The following is a 17,464-nucleotide window of genomic DNA, read 5'->3' as shown; positions in this document are numbered from 1 at the left end:
TTCTATGAATCTATAATTATTTCAAATAAAAAAGGTTTTAAAATGGAAGATTGCACATTCTTTTCAAATACATGTAGAACAGTTACAAAAACTGACCATGTGTTAAGCCACAAGAACATTTAAAATTTTTCAGTAAGCAGAAATCATACAGGTCTTAATCACTGACCACAATGCAAAAATTAATCAATTAATAAAATATGGGCAATGAAAAATAACAAGAAAAAATAAATTAGAAAACACCCTTCTCAATAATTCTTGGATTAAAAAAGAAAACAATTACAAGCTACTTAAACAATCATGAGAGGCCCATGATGTAGCTACACAGTGGCATTTGAAAGAAATAGCCTTACCTGCATTTACAAGAAAACAGGAAAGTCTGCAAAGAATTGAGTTATGCTTTCACCTTGAGAAGCTAGAAAGAAATCAAAATAAGCCCAATAACAGAATTAGTAAACATGAAAGCATAAATTATCAAGATCAAAAGCAAACAACAGCAACAAAAATGTAGTTTTGGTGAACAGAGCAAAGATATGTGAGCAATATACAGCATGTCAAAGGACAGGATGTAACTTTAAAGCATTAAAAAGACTATATTAAAACATCAAAATTTTAAAATCCATATAAAACAGATCACTTCCTCAAAAACTAAAAATGTCCAAAATTAGGGAAAAAAGAAATAGAAACACCATACAGACCAATCTCCATAAAGTATATTGAAAATATTTTCAAAGATCCACACCTGGGGCTTCCCTGGTGGCGCAGTGGTTAAGAATCCGCCTGCCAATGCAGGGGATGTGGGTTCGAGCCCTGGTCCAGGAAGATCCCACATGCTGCGGAGCAACTAAGCCCGTGCGCCACAACTACTGAGCCTGCACTCTAGAGACCGCGTGCCACAACTACTGAAGCCCACGCACCTAGAACCCATGTTCCACAACAAGAGAAGCCAGCGCAATGAGAAGCCCGTGCACCACAACGAAGAGTAGCCCCTGCTCGCTGCAGCTAGAGAAAGCTCGCGTGCAGCAAGGAAGACCCAACGCAGCCAAAAATAAAATAAATTAAATAAAATAAATTTAAAAAAAAAAAGATCTGCATCTGTAAACAACAACAGGTCCAAGAGATTTCATGGCAATGGCAAATTCTATGGACATTTGCAATTTATATAAGCAGTGTCAGAGCATAGTAAAAATACATTTTAAAATCCTAAATAAAATATTTGCATATGAAGTCCTGAATTTATCAAAAGAACATTACATCATAAGCAACTAGAGTTTGTCTTAAGAATGCTAAAAGGGCTCAACATTATAAAATCTATTAATATATGTTATTACATTAACAGATTAATATAGAAAATTTATATAATCATCTCAATAAATGCCAAAATACCATTTGCTATAATGTCACCTGATACATGAACAATAAGAACTACAACAAAACTCTTCAAATTATTTAATAATCTCAAAAAAAGGAGGTCCTAAGTAAGGCATGATATCCAGAAGCCATTAAATAGGAGACTCATACATTTCACTGCATTATAATATATGCTGGGCTAAAATATGGTATACACCACACCAATGCAAGATGTTAATAACAGGAGAAACTGTGGGTGGTGGGAATAGGGGGGAGAGTGGGTATATGAGAACTGCCTGCTTTCTGTTCAATTTTTATAAACCTAAAAGTGTTCTAAGAAATAAAGTCTATTAACATAAAATATATATGCATATGTATGTATATGTACATATATCAACAAAGAGGAAAAAACAACAACAAACTACAGAAAACACTTGTAACGCATCTACCTCATGTTTTGTTAGTGAAATTGTAAGCTGAAGCATGGCCTCTTTTAGAAACTTTGAATTAAAATTAAAAATCCACATGCTCTTTAGTTGAACAAGTTTATTTTTATGAGTTTAACATATAGAAATACTCATAGATGAATACAAATGTTTACCTATAAATGTGTTTATTCCAGATTGTTTATAGCAGGAAGAGACTGAAAACTGCCTAAATGGCCATCAAAAGATTATAGGGACTATGACATATCCATGAAATGAAATACCAGGCAGTCATGTTTTTGAAAAAGAAGTAGATTTATAAGCACTGATATGGAATGACATATTCAAAAGTGTAGTTGGTAGTGCTGTGGCAGAAAGCAACAGTGGCATGGAACCACTGGTGTTTGTTAAGGGTGTGTGTGTGAGAGAGAGACAGAGACAGAGACAGAGACAGAGAGAATCCATGCAGAGCCTACCTAGAGAAGGATGCACATAAAAAAATGTCAACAGGCAGATGAATGGATAAAGAAGATGTGGTTCATATATACAATGGAATATTACTCAACATAAAAAAGAATGAAATAATGTGGTTTGCAGCAACACAGATGGACCTAGAGATTATCATACTAAATTAAGTAAGTCATACAAAGACAAATACCATATAATATCACTAATATGTGGAATCTAAAAAAATGATACAAATGAACTTATTTACAAAACAGAAACATACTCACAGACATGGAAAACAAACTTATGGTTATCATAGTGAGGGAGGGATAAATTAGGAGTTTAGGATTAGCAGATGCAAACTACCATATATAAAAAGCTAAATGACAAGGTCCTACTGTATAGCACAGGGAACTGTATTCAATATCTTGTAATAAACTATAATAGAAAAGAATATGAAAAAGAATATACATATACATATAAATTTACATATGACTGAATCACTTTGCTGTACACCAGAAACTAACACAACACTATAAATCAACTATACTTCAATTTAAAAAAATAATAACTTAAAAAAAAAAGGCCACAGAACCAGTGCTGGGAGAGAAAATGGGGACTGAAAGTCAGGGATGTGAGGAAATTATTTTTCACTGTTAATTTTTATTTTCTTTGAAATTTTCCCATGTACATATACTTAAAAATATATATCTTAGGGGGAAAAAAAACCAGGAAACTATGAATATAAGAGAATATTCTTAATTAGATAAAGGTTATCTATCTCAAACCCACAACAACAGTCAGACATCAGAGTGACACATTAGAATCAGTCCCATTAAATTCAGACATAAAATAAGGATATGTACTATTTGTGCTAATATTCAAATTTTACCTGATGCAATAAGATGAGGGGGAGGTATAAATGCTAGAAATGATAAAAATTATCACTTTCACAAATGGTATAATTATCCACATAGAAAATCCAAAAGAATCAACTGAAAAATTATTCAAACTTTTAAATTTTATTAGAATATTTTTTATTTATTGTAAGAAGTTTATCCAGGTAGTCAAATAAATATAAGATTCACATACAGAAATCAGTAGCTTTTTTATGCATCAGACAAAACCAACCTAAAAGTGTAACTTAAACACACACACACACACACACACACACACACACACACACACACACACACATTCAAGAGAGCCACATTTCAAAATATACAGGACTAAATACAGAAAAGAAACATACCATACTTATGTAAAAACAGTTATAAAGCTTTACCAAAGAACAGAAAATAAGATTTGAATAAATGGGGAGATACACCATGGTATAAAGATGTCGATTCTCCTATAAATTAATATCTAAATTCAGGGAAATTCCTATCAAATTGCCAGTGGATTTACTTGACAAGCTTATTCTAAAATTCATCTATAAGAAAAATATTTAAATAGAAACAAGAAAATTTTGATATAGAATGATGGTGACATTGCTCATTTAAAGGGCAATATAAATGGCCCCTGAGTGGGAAAAGATGGCCAACTTCACTAATAATCAGAGAAATGCAAAATAAGAAAATACAAGATACCATTTTTTTGTCCTTAAATATCCTTAAATATCTAAAAGATAATTTGAGGGGAGAGAGAAACAGAAACTCACAGATACTGTTGATGGAAGTTTAATTGGTCCAGTCTTTTTTGAAGGTGGTTTGGCGGTGTTTATTAATACTCTGTGCATATGGGCCAACTTGGCACTAAGAAGGTAACTTTCAGAGATGACTACAGAGCACATTTAAACATGCACCCAAAGAGCCCGATAAAGCATGTTCAAGTAGCACCACGTCTGGCAGCCAAAAATTAGACATAATTCAAAGGCTCGTTAGTCAGATAGTTTTTTAAAACATGGTACATCCATATTAGGGGATACAGTGCAGTAGTTTATTCATACTGACACTGCAAGAACTTCAAGATCAGTTATGTACTCCAAGAACATATGTACTGTGTAATACAGTTTATGTTCAAAATTTGTATGTATTAATAGTTATGCACATGCATCTGATTGTAAAAACACAGAATAAAAACAAATGGTTAGGGACTTCCCTGGTGGCGCGGTGGTTAAGAATCTGCCTGCCAATGCAGGGGACACGGGTTTGAGCCCTGGTCCGGGAAGATCCCACATGCCACGGAGCAGCTAAGCCTGTGCGCCACAACTACTGAGCCTGTGTTCTAGAGCCCGTGAGCCACAACTACTGAGCCCATGTGCCACAACTACTGAAGCCCGCGCGCCTAGAGCCCATGTTCCACAACAAGAGAAGCCACCGCAATGAGAAGCCTGCGCACTGCAAGGAAGAGTAGCCCCCGCTCGCCGCAACTAGAGAAAGCCCGCGTGCAGCAACGAAGACCCAACACAGACAAAAGTAAATAAATTAAATAAACAAATTAAAACAAAACAAAACAAAACAAATGGTTAGCTTACTTCTGGGGACAGGACAAGGATTAGAGATGTGGTGAAATCAAAGGGGACTCCTGCTTTCTCTGTTTGTTTGAAATTTCAAGATGAAAATGTAAGCCTATATTAATTATGTAATTTAAAACCTCTCCCAAAAGTTAATGTGGCAATTTCAAAATTTAAGCACATGTTTGTTTAAAACACATTCATTTAAAATGTGTATGTCATCACATATCTTTATTTTATAAGGACCTGAATATTTTTCAACCTTATTAAAACCATAAAAATACTTTAAAGGTGGGGGAGTGGCAACATTACCTGTTGCCTTTCTGGTTTCTCTATATAAGGACTTTATGTTTCTTTATGTTATCACTGCAAGAAAACTTCACCTCAGCATTGAGGCACATACAGTCTATATTCTCTAATCCTAAACAAATCTTATGTCAAACCTCAGTGCTGGATCAGAAAATACATACTTTTAGAATGTGCAATGAAATAACAATATTGCAAAACTCATCAAGAATCTTCTGGAAGGGTTAGGGCTCCAGTGGAGAACCAGCCTTTTTGTTAATCATGAACCTTACTTTTGGATTCTTTTTCAGATACTCTGTATAGCTTTGCTGGGGAATAAATTTAAAAGTGTTCCATAACTCATTATAATGTCTTGGAAAGCGTCTGAAAATTGGGACCACCACAGCTTCCTGACAGACATGTGATATTTGGCTATTTGAAAAGCCATCGAGACAAGATGGAACATAGTCACATGCCCAAAGACTGAAATTTCTTGAAATGTGTTGCCTTTTTTCTGGGGAGATCTTCTTACATCCCAGGCCCTGGAGAAGAATCACAAGAAGGTTAGGAGAAAAATATTCAAGGTCACACAGTTCAGATGTCTTTAGTAAAACCACCTTCGTGACACCCTATCTCTAAATGCACAGCATGACCACTCTTACAAGAGACATCCTTTATCAACCTGTTGAAGGCTATAAATTGACACTCACAACATCCTGGTTCTCGCAGCCTTCCACTCCCACCAAGAGGACTGGACTTCTAGAGACATGGAGGGCAGGACCGGAGAGACCACAGCCTGGACTCCCTGGGACCCCAAGTAGGTTCTCTGCACCCAGGTGGCTCCTCAGCCTATCCACCCCAGGCTGCATCTCCAGCACTCAGTGGGATGGTTCTTACACCGAGAGATCCAAAGATTCTTTCCCATCCCAAAGGATTCCCAATGAAGAAAGCAGCACCTTTGGGTCTCTGATCACAGGTTTCCTCATCAACTCTTACTAAACTGGCCATTAGAAAATTTTAAATTACATATGCGTTTGCAATCTCTTTTCGTTGCCCGGTGCTTTGTTAACCACCACTAACCAGTGCTATCAGACTTTATTTTCTTCAGTGATGGGGAAACACCACCTCCGGAGAAAAGACAACTGCAGTTATTAGGACGTCCTTCTTTATATCATGTAAGCTCCCCATCCATTCCTTTGACTCCTCACAGATCCTGGCTCTGCCATTCAGAGACACACATAGGCAATCCGTCCTTCCCATGACAGATCTTCACAAGAAAGCTCACAAATGAGACAGTTTATGGGAAAGCACATTGATGAGCATGAAATTCACAAAAACCTAGGCAGAAGGAAGGCTGGTGCAGATTTTGAAAGCTACGTGGGACTCCGAGAATTTTATGCTTTTTTCCCCCCTGGTAACCTGTTATGAGGCTTTAATCTTGTTCCAATTTTGAGGTCAGTCCTCTATCTTCAACATGTCTCAGAAAATCAAGAGCCCTAATGTCGCTCATTTTATTAGCAACTTGGAGAGAAATACTCACAGAGTCAAGGTAGAATCCAGAGTTCTGAAAGCTGTGACGATTGTCGTGTACAGAGAAGGGGAAGTTGTTATTTACTGCTTGCTGGAAAAGAGCAAGGGAAGAGATAAAAAGGCACACATCAGAACCCCAGTATGCTTCCAGAACCGACCTATAGTGGCATGGAAGGAAGACGGAGAAGGCAAAGTGACCTCTAAGTAAGAATTAAACCCATCAGGGCTTCCCTGGTGGCACAGTGGTTAAGAATCCACCTGCCAATGCAGGGGACATGGGTTCAAGCCCTGGTCCGGGGAGATCCCACATGCCTCAGAGCAACTAAGCCTGTGCGCCACAACTACTGAGCCCACGTGCCACAACTATTGAAGCCCGTGTGCCTAGAGCCCATGCTCCGCAGCAAGAGAAGCCACTGCAATGAGAAGCCCGCGCACCACAACGAAGAGTAGCCCCCGCTTGCCGCAACTAGAGAAAGCTCGCGCACAGCAACAAAGACCCAATGCAGCCAAAAATAAATAAATAAAATAAATAAATTTATTAAAAAAAAGAAGAATTAAATCCATTGACAGCGATGGCACACACGGCACAGGGTGAGGTCTTGGGTGTGTGCATCAGCTCAAGGCTTTGAAACTCAACCTTATTGCCAGCTTGCTGAAAATCATAAAAAATTCTCTTTAAAACATCTTATTGAGAGACAAGGAAGGGAAAGTCTGTAGGCATGGAATTGAAAGCTGGAAAAGAATTTTGAGGCCATCTTCTTCTTCTGCCCAATCAGGATCCTAGTAGACCAGAGCTCTCTGGTTCAGGGCGGCTAAATGTGAAGTTAACCCTGTTTCTCCCTCCGGCCACTTCATGTCCCTAAAGTTGCTCATGAACTGGCCAGCAAGGAAGAATGTGCATGTTAAGAACTCTGTCCATAGGGACTTCCCTGGCGGTCCAGTGGTTAAGACTTCGCCTTCCAATGCAGAGGGTAAAAGTTCAGTCCCTGGTCAGAGAGCTAAGATCCCACATGCCTCATGGCCAAAAAAAACCGAAAACATAAAACAGAAGCAATATTGTAACAAATTCAATAAAGACTTTAAAAATGGTCTACATCCAAAAAAAAAAAATCTTTAAAAAGAAAAGAAAAGAACTCTGTCCATAGAGGAGCCTAACTTTATTGTCTGGACCAGAGGTAGTTCCTTCTAAAGACTATTTGAGGTATCGTACTGAACAGTGTATGAGGTAGGATGCTACCAGAATTTAGGGGTCCAGGGAGGGCAAGTGAGCAGTTCCCTCCGAGAAAGAGTTGTCTGGTGGCAGCAGTGCCACCCCCTTGAAGAGCCAGGGGGGCACATGGCCAGCTCTCAGGACTCACCTTCTCCCGCACTTTGTAGATTGGCGGTAGCTTCTCCTCCACTTGCCGAGATAAACGTGGACTATTGGACTCTTTTAACATGGTACGTGTGATGGATTCTGGTGTCTTTTGCATTAGTCCAATGTGAGGGAACTGGAAAAACAGCACACGCCTTGATTAAAACCAGACACATCTGAATCTCTAAGCCAAGTATCAGGGCTTCCTCTGTAAAGGGATTAAAATGCAATTTGGGTGCTTCTGGCATGCGATGGAAATGGCATAATTTTTGTAATTTTCAAGTATTCTTTCCAAGACAAAAAATATTGTCATGGCCCGAGGCCACCACTGCCGGTTGTTTCAAGTTACAGGGGCCACCCTGCTGCTCGGAGCCTGGAAATGTTTCCGAGGCCTGGTGAGGAGGGTGTGGCCCCGTGAGAGGGGGTTGATGTACTCTGAGGAGACAATGTATTATTTGAGATCTTCCTTGTGGTAAGGGAGCTCTCTGCACTTGGGGCCAAGGATTCAGCCCATGTTCACAGGGGTGAGCCAACCTCCTGCAGGTATGAAGTGGACCTTAGGACACGGGGAAGGGGAGGAGAGAAGGGTCGCGTTGAGTCTCCACAGAGAATGTAGAATGGTAGAGGGTGGGAAGATTATTTGGATGGCTGGGGGTGGGCTTTAGTATCTCTCTATGAACAGAAGGGAAGGAAACAGGACTGGGCCTAGGGAGGCAGTCCCAACAAAGGCCTGGATCAACCCCACAGGGAGCTCTAGACATGGGATGCCTTCTCAGAGTCAGCCTGATGGAGTGAGAGGACTGGGCCTTTGTGAGCCTTTGTCAATCAGTCACTGGGTAGACGAGGACGGTGGGGACCCAGGAAGTGACCTTGGGGCAGCAGCTCTTTTCAGCCAAGGAATATCTAGGGGTGGGCCTCCCAGGCCACACTTTCAGCAGCAGCACAAGTAGTCCATTCCCGAATTCCCCCTGAAGAGGGATGCGAGTGGTGCTTGACAGCCACTGTAGCTCACCTCAATTTTATATAAACAGCACCTCTTAAAAGCCACCCCAACAAAGTGGACTTTGAAGCAGGGATCTCAAGGAGAGGAATATGAATGGAAACTACAATACAAACAGAAGGCAAGACCCTGACTCTTAGCGAAAATTCCTGAAAAGGGAGGAAGCATAATGTGGTGGTGGGTCACAGAGAGTAGATCCAAACGCCCTGAGACCAATCCCAACTCTCTCTCCCACGAGGTCAGCCTTCCGCAAGAGACAATTTTTCCAGGCCCCAGTTTCTTCATCTGTAAAATGGAAATAACAATACTTACTTGATAGGGTAGATGTGATTAAAGGAGAAAATGCACGCACCCAGAGAGTGTACAATAGCTGTTGGCAGGTTCTATTTTTGCTCACAGCTGTCCCCTCCCTTGTCACCAAACCCATTGTCACACCCAAAGCCAGTCTTTCCTTCTCTTTGGGACTATAATGGTATTGGCTAACACTGCCATTCTCTCCCATTCCTTCTCAAGTCATGATATAACTGCACATATAAGTATGGTTTTTGTTTAATTTCTGCACAAGAATGCATTTAGTATGCTACTATTTATGTCAAAAGGTAGAGAGATTATGTCATCTATGTGGTATACTTGGTGGGGCATTGTTGGCAGAGAAAAGGAGAACCAATCGTCCAGATGACACATAGCCTCAGAGAGACCTTGTAAACTCAGTGCTGAGTGGAAAGAAGAAACAAAATGAGATCTATAACCCAACACCATTTATGTAAATAAATAATCCATGCACACAAAACAACAATACATAATTTACAAGAACACATCTCAGTAAAAGAACTCCCATTAAACACGTGTGAATAGCTGCCTGTGGGGCGAGCAGAGTAGGAACCGGGATCAAGGGCAAGGAGACAACCACACAAACCAACACACCATCATGTGGACGGGCTCTTCCACGGCCGAGCGACAGGGTCACCTCGGAGGAGGGCACCAGGGAAGGAAGAACACTTTTTTTGCCGTAGTTTATATGTTTCTTAATGAAGCGCATCTATTAATTGTCTCGTTTTTCCAACGAAAATAATTGTATTTGTTTCTGATTAGAGTTGTAATACATGCTTATGGTTTTTAAAAGTTCAAACAATAAAGAAAAACATAAGGAAGTAGAATTCCCTTGAAATCCCATCACTCTTTCCCCTTAACTTTTTCTTATCTATTTTACTTTTCTTTTCTTTTTTTTAAAATTAATTAATTTATTTATTAATTTTTAGCTGTTTTGGGTCTTCGTTTCTGTGCGAGGGCTTTCTCTAGTTGCGGCAAGCGGGGGCCACTCTTCATCGCGGTGCGCGGGCCTCTTACTGTCGCAGCCTCTCTTGTTGTGGAGCACAGGCTCCAGGCACGCAGGCTTCAGCAGTTGTAGCATGCGGGCTCAGCAGCTGTGGCGCACGGGCTTAGTTGCTCTGCGGCATGTGGGATCTTCCCAGACCAGGGCTCGAACCCGTATCCCCTGCATTGGCAGGTGGATTCTTAACCACTGCGCCACCAGGGAAGTCCTCCCCTTAATTCTCTGGTGACCAACTTTGTCATGCATCCTTGTGCAACTGTACACCCATATATATGCATAATTTGCATATATAGGATCGTATTATAAATGTGGCTTCAAAAATTATAAATTTATAAAATTATAAATGTGACCTTTTTATTTTTCTGATCTTCTCTATTTTTTTATTTGAATTTTATTTATCTATTTTTTATACAGCAGGTTCCTATTAGTTACCTGTTTTATACATATTAGTGTGTATATGTCAATCCCAATCTCCCAATTCATCCCACCATCCCCCCCAACCCCGCTTTCCCCCCTTGGTGTCCATACGTTTGTTCTCTACATCTGTGTCTCAACTTCTACCCGGCCAACCGGTCCATCTGTACCACTTTTCTAGATTCCACATATATGGGTTAATATATGATATTTGTTTTTCTCTTTCTGACTTACTTCACTCTGTATGACAGTCTCTAGGTCCATCCACGTCTCTACAAATGACCCAATTTCATTTCTTTTTACGGCTGAGTAATATTCCATTGTATGTATGTGCCACATCTTCTTTATCCATTCATCTGTTGATGGACATTTAGGTTGCTTCCATGTCCTGGCTATTGTAACTGGTGCTGCAATGAACATTGGGGTGCATGTGTCTTTTTGAATTACAGTTTTCTCAGGGTACATGCCCAGTAGTGGGATTGCTGGGTCATATGGTAATTCAATTTTTAGTTTTTTAAGGAACCTCCATAGTGGCTGCACCAATTTACATTCCCACCAACAGCACAGGAGGGTTCCCTTTTCTCTACACCCTCTCCAGCATTTGTTGTTTGTAGATTTTCTGATGATGCCCATTCTGGCTGGTGTGAGGTGATCCCTCATTGTGGTTTTGATTTGCAATAAATGCCTTTTTATAATTTAATAGTAACTTTTGGTTTCTGTTTCCTTCCCCTTCTTGTCACCCCCACCAGCACCCCAGATAACAGTGATAACAATAGTAATGACAATAGCTCTCGTATGATCCTTTACAAACACCCGTACCTACAAAAGGGACTTACACTGCTTTATAAAAATTGGACCATATGATACATACTATTTTACACCTTGCTTTTCTCACTTAACAATATACCCCAGAAATTTTTCAAAATCAACCTATACATTTCTAATTCATCCTGTATTATATATTTTTTAATGTTTTTAAACAATTTTTAAGTAAATATAAATAATACAGAGGGCCTCCAGACTCAGAACCTTTCCCTTTTCCCCTCCTCCAATCTGATTTTCCAAGTTATGGAAAATCAGGCCAAGGTGGAGAGTTTTTCTACATCATGAAGGATCCCTCTCACCAGCTAAATGACAACTGACTTGAGTTCATTTGTATTCTGCAAGTCTGTGGACTAAATCACTGTAAAAAAATAAATGGCTCTAGCATTTTAATTTCACTCTTTTAAAATATATATTTAATGGCTATAACATGATAGCTGTGAAATAAACCCTTCTGTTAGATATTGTAACCATGAAATACAGCTTTTTAACTAGTTGGCAGTGAAATTTTTGCTGCGTTCAATCACTCAGTGACTGAAATATTAAATAGGAAGGTGAAAGTGTGTGCAGAGAGCCTTTTCTACCTAGCAACAGCCAGGTTACCACCAGCAAGGTCAACTGCGAAATGACTGTCACCTCCAATGTGGCAATTAGTCTCCCAAAGGGGCTGCTGCTGACGCAAAGCCAACAGTTTCTTTAATTTTCCCAACAAGTTACTTTGGGAAACTTCACGTCAGCACTATTCTCTTTACGCTCTTAGGTGCCGGCAGCAGAAAGGACCCACACCAAAGGCTCCCCACTTAAACTGGGCCCAGGTACTTTCCTGGGACACCAGTGGGAGATGCAATGTTCTTTCTCGATTTCTGCCTTATAACAGAACCCTGACTTTGTTTGGGGTGGCAACGTGGTTGGTTAAAAAATACCCCCCCAAACTCCCTTGCAGCTAAATTGGCCATGTGACCAGTTGAAATGAAAGCAGAAGTCTGTGGGTGGGGTTCGTGGGAAAGAGATTGTTTCCCCCAGAAAAAGGGGCCGACTTAGCTGACAGGTGCCTTCCATCTATTTATCCGTTGACTTTCCTCTCATTTACCTGCCTGAGTTGACACACTGCACTAAGGATGACAGGACAGGAGGCTGAAAAGAACCTGGGCCTTTGACAACGCCCTGGGGCATCTGTACCAGCCCTGAACTGCCTCCCTCTGGACTGATTGTTACTTGAGAAACACAGACCCCTGTCTGGATAAGGTACTGTACTGTAGTCAGCTTTTTATAATATTCAAACACAGCCCTAACTGATACTGTAGGTGATAAAAAGAGGCCAAGCTATTTAGTCTGAGAAGCTTACGTTGTCTCTTCCTAACCAATTAGTGTATGTAGTTCACGTTATTTCCCATTTTACTTTGGCTTCCAGGAAACTCAGAGTCAAATTTGATGTCCAAATAGCTACTGTTTAGGCCATATGGCCTGCATATCTATGTTACATACTTTCCCAGTCTCAGCCTCTTAAAGTATATTTAAACTGGTTCTGAATTCTTATTTTTATATACTTTACTACTTTATTGTGAATATTTTCCATTCATTACTTTAAATCTGTGAAATGGAGCAGGGTATACAAGAAAGAATATCAGTATAAATATATACCCCTTGGAATCTGTGGGGGATTGGTTCCCCCCATCCCACCCTGTGGGTACCAAAATCCAAGGATGCTCAGGTCCCTTAGTTTCCCTTCAGTATCTGTGGGTTCTGCATGGTGGACATATATACATATATATATATATTACATATATTATATATTATCTATATAATAGTTAGCAAGTATTGAGTGGTTACTATGTTTCCATGCATTATACTAAGCACCTTTGTACGAATTATCTCATTAATCCCCACCATGGCCTCTAACCTTAGGATATTATGCTCCCATTTGACAAAGAGACTGAGATTTAGAAAGACTAAGTTGCTTAGGGTTTTTAAAGCCTTCAGGCGCAAATTTTCCAAGATGTTTTCCATTTTTCTTTTTCCTTTTAAACAAACAAATTTTTAAAAAAATTTTCTATGTATTATTGCTCTAGAAGAGGCTAGTACCACAATTTTCTCTGATACAACCAGTGGGGAAAAAAAAAGACAAAGATAACCAGCCTCATGGAGTTTATATAATAAATTATATAGTATGTCAGAAGATAGATGTTATAGAAAAGAGAAAAAGCAGGGCACATACCAATTACTGCTTAGTGAACAGTCACAAGTTGCCAGCCTGCTGAGCGTTTTATACTCAGATTAATTTCATTTGGTCCTCCCAAGGATACTGTGAGATTCCCATTTCACAGATGAAGGAACTGAGGCTGGGTGAAGTGATTTGTCAGACGTCATACTATAGTAAGTAGCAGAAGTGGGATCTGAACTCAGTTCTGTGTCCTGACCACACCCACGTGACCTGAGAAAGATGAGAGAGGGCACCATCCTTCTTACCCATCTTCCATCCTTGTCTAAAGGTGGGTTGAAGCGTCTCCCTTTGGCCATATTCTACAGGAAGCTGAAGGGGGCTGAGGTTGGCTCTCTTATCCCTCCATCGCCTCATGAATTCTACACCTGGGAAACCACTCCTCCTTGTTCCTGATCTTTAATTCTCAGCCTCTACCAGGAGGGGAAGTCCGGGAGTGGTCCCTGTTGTCATAGCATCAGAGCCCACCCATCACAATGGGGGAGGAGTGCGGGTCTTCCAAGCCCCCCAAGGGCTCCTGCCTCGGGTCCTTTGCAGCTGTCGCTCCCCAGTGTGTAAGCCTCCAGGTCCCAGGTGAGGAAGCCATACACACAGGTCACACAGGTGTGGACCAGACAGTCTTGAGACAATGGCGAACTCTGTACCCTCCAAATCCTCTGATGACTTCTGAGTTGAATATCCTCATGGTAACCATCTATTCCAACCTCTTAGTTTTCAGAGAAGTGAGTTGACTCTGCCTTGTCTACACCCAGCCAGGCCTCAGGCCTCCCCACGTGCTCCTTTCCTGGCTGCCTGCATGTCCCAGCTCACTCACTGTGACTCCCCTTACTGCACACTGCTGAGGCCATGACGAAGCAGCAATTGTGAGTAGTTATTAAATACCAGGTGCTGTGCTGAGCGCTTTCACGTGTTTTACTTTTTCTCCATGAACCTTTGGGGTTTACAAATGAGGAAACAGAGCCACGTACCCAGTGGAGGGGGCGCCGGGTCACGGGACAGCTCCAGGGCTCGCAAGCCTTTCGAGGGCCACCTGGCGTCTCCCAAGTTGCAGAGGTGGCTCCAGAGAGCTGGCCTTCCTCTTGGGGCCCGGACACTCAAGTCCTGCCTCACTTCTACTCAGTCACGTGATTTCTGCTTTTCTTTCCCCTCCTCCCTCCCTCCCTACCTCCCTTCCTTCCTTCCTTCTTTCCTTCCTTCCTTCTTTCCTTCCTTCCTCCCTTCCTTCATTTCTTTCCTTCCTTCCTTTTATAAATTCTGTGTCTTGACAATTCTCTTGGCTACTCCATGTGAAAATAAGAGTAAACACCAATGGAAGAATCTGTCCAACTCTCTTTTTTTTGCTAAGAAATTGTGTCCTCAAGCCCCTCTTCCCCTAATCATCGGCGAGGGTGTCCTAACAAGAGTTGCCGGGTTAGTGATATGGGACCTCTCCTCTGGCCAGCACCGACGGCCCAGAGAGGTGTGTTCCTGGATGAGATGCCTGAGGTGGAACACGGACTGAAACTGAGCAGGTGTTAGTAAACATCTCCACTTACAGATGAGAAAAGGGAGTGTCAGAGAGGTGGAGGGACTCACCCATAGTCACATAGCTAATTTGTAGCAAAGTCTAAACTAGAACCCAGATGTACTGAGGCCAATTTCAATGCCAGCATCAAACAGGATTCGTTTCACTGCACTTCCCTGACCACATTAAATTATTGGGCAGTGAATTTTCTAGGATTGCTTTTAACTCCCTTTCTTTAATCTGCATGAAACTGGGCCTCTTAGCCATGATCCCTCCCCACTGTGAGCTCTGGCAGGCCAGGGGTCAAATGACTGCCATCATGTGCTCCTCCGGTGGCCCTCCCTCCCCAGTAGATGTCATGCCAGGGAGCTCTGCACAAATGGAGGGGAAGGATGAGTGCAGAATGCTGCTTCTCCCACATCAAGAGACTGAAAGTAAAGCAATAAGGAGGCAGGGAGCCGAAGACTGAGACTAAAAACCTAGAAACAGTGCCATTTCCAAACCATAGTATTTCACAGACATTCCCTTTGTCTCCACCAATGGAGCGGAAAATCCTTTAGATCTAAAATCTCGTTTCTAAATATATTCTGCATCTCCTCTGTATTGTCTTATGCTCTATTAAACAAGGTATACAATCACTGGTCAAGGTGTATTCCAATTTTCCCCTTTTGAACGATTGTTTAAAATTCTAAAAAATTTGTCCAAGAAAATCAAAAGCAAATAAGGAAAACCCGGCCAGGAAAAATGAAATTCAATTTTTCTTCAGCTAGGATTTCCTAGCTGCAGATTGGGGTGCGGTTGTTCATTGTTGATGTTATTCTTTTCAGAGGTTTGAATTACTGAGCTGAACTTGGAGACCCATTCTGAAAACCAGTTCTGTAGCACTCAGGGCACTAAGATCACTGGGGCTGAGAACACTGGAGGGTCGCGCTCCATCCTGCGTTGGGTCTTTGCACGAGCTGGGCCCTGCTCGGAATGCAGTGTTGCAACACCGCCTGTTAAAGGTAGCTGTGAAGGTAGTGCTGAGACATGGGCGTGTTCGTTCAACAAATACTGACGGAACACCCACTGTGTGTCAGCACTGTGTTCAAACAGCGGTAAGACAATCACCAAAATCAGTTTTTCATAAGTAGTAAATCATGGATTTGCCAATACATCAGATGACTAGGACCCCCAATTATTGATTAACCAAAAATTATTTTCAGTGAGCTATCTACAACATTTGTATCTAATTGTTCCACCCAATGTATTTTTCGAAATGACAGCTGTTGTGTACTTTGACTTTTAGATCTTTTACATCTGAAGTGTTAAGGACCTTATGAAAAGCAGCTGTGCCCATCTCTTCCATGTGTTTTCAGTGCACTGTGCCATTCCTTGTTTTAATTAGCAATTTGCTGTCTTTGGTGGGAGAGAAAGTGGTGGAACCACGGGTGTGTTTTCACACACGCATCGGCCACGTGCCCACGTGTGCTGCCCGCACAACTCTCAGACCTGCACACACAGGCATGCTGCAGTTCATCATGCCACCAAAAGTTTCACCTCCACCTTCATGTCCACAAATCCCGGACGACTTAACTTGCATATGGGAAAAGCCGAGCCATCTGCATGTAAAGTGTTGAGCATCTGAGAAATTCTCAGGCATCTGAATTATAAAACACATTTTCTTTTCACCCTGCAAGGTAAACTATCTGGATTCTTTCTGCAAATAGCAACAGAATTGAGGTGACTCAATTGTACGTTTTTATTATGGTTCATGATTCGTATGGAACTCGTGGAAATTACAATGGATGCACAACCCATTTGCACATCATCTTGAAAAGTACTCAGGCATCTGTCACGTGAAGCACATTTTTTGTTTGTTTGTTTTACCCTACATTGCAAACTATCTGGAAAATTAACTGCATCTCTCTCCCTTCCACTCAAGAAAACAATTCCTGGATCAAGACAAGTAAGACGAATTGAAAGACAAGAAGGAGAACTTGACCAACCTGGAAGTTTGTTCAGTTGAAAGGTAGAAACAGTAACATTTATAAAAACGCTTGACTCTGCTGACACGCATGAGTTGGTAAGGATGTGAGACATTGCCCAGGTAATGACAATTTTTGATAACCTTGCTGAAACGTGAATTGCTATAAACTTTTCAAATCGTGTCTAGAGAAGCTTTTGGTTCATTGATAACTTGGAGAATTGGTCGCTCGAAAAATTGCTGCAATCTAGCAAATTGTACTGGACACAGTGAAGGTCACAGTAGATACTGTCGCTGTCCTCACGAAGCTGGCTCTCTTGTGGGGAGACAGACGTACCACCCAGGTAATTGGTTATAGTTATGA

At 41.1% G+C, this 17,464-nt stretch overlaps 1 protein-coding gene across 15 annotated transcripts in view; it reads right to left on the bottom strand.

The window, feature by feature from the left end:
• Positions 1–4,629: 4,629 nt before the first annotated feature.
• Positions 4,630–17,464, bottom strand: part of TEX36 (testis expressed 36) — a 47,539-nt gene continuing 34,704 nt past the window's right edge. For 12 of the 15 annotated variants that reach the window (XM_036829415.1, XM_036829421.1, XM_036829416.1 and 9 more), the window contains 3 exons: positions 7,848–9,128; positions 6,500–6,580; positions 4,630–5,501 (listed from right to left, as the gene is read on the bottom strand). In XM_036829415.1, the coding sequence (XP_036685310.1) occupies positions 5,205–5,501; positions 6,500–6,580; positions 7,848–7,961 (492 nt within the window). In that variant the 5' untranslated portion in view covers positions 7,962–9,128 and the 3' untranslated portion in view covers positions 4,630–5,204. Of the gene's footprint in view, positions 5,502–6,499; positions 6,581–7,847; positions 9,129–13,878; positions 14,741–17,464 lie in introns of those variants that run through there. The other 3 variants (XM_036829413.1, XM_036829428.1, XM_036829414.1) reach the window with 3 other exon arrangements.

This window comes from Balaenoptera musculus, chromosome 16, assembly GCF_009873245.2.
Source record: "Balaenoptera musculus isolate JJ_BM4_2016_0621 chromosome 16, mBalMus1.pri.v3, whole genome shotgun sequence".
Lineage (NCBI taxonomy): Eukaryota > Metazoa > Chordata > Mammalia > Artiodactyla > Balaenopteridae > Balaenoptera > Balaenoptera musculus.
The sequence above is the reverse complement of the archived record's forward strand: the minus strand, read 5'-3'. Positions and strand labels throughout refer to the sequence as shown.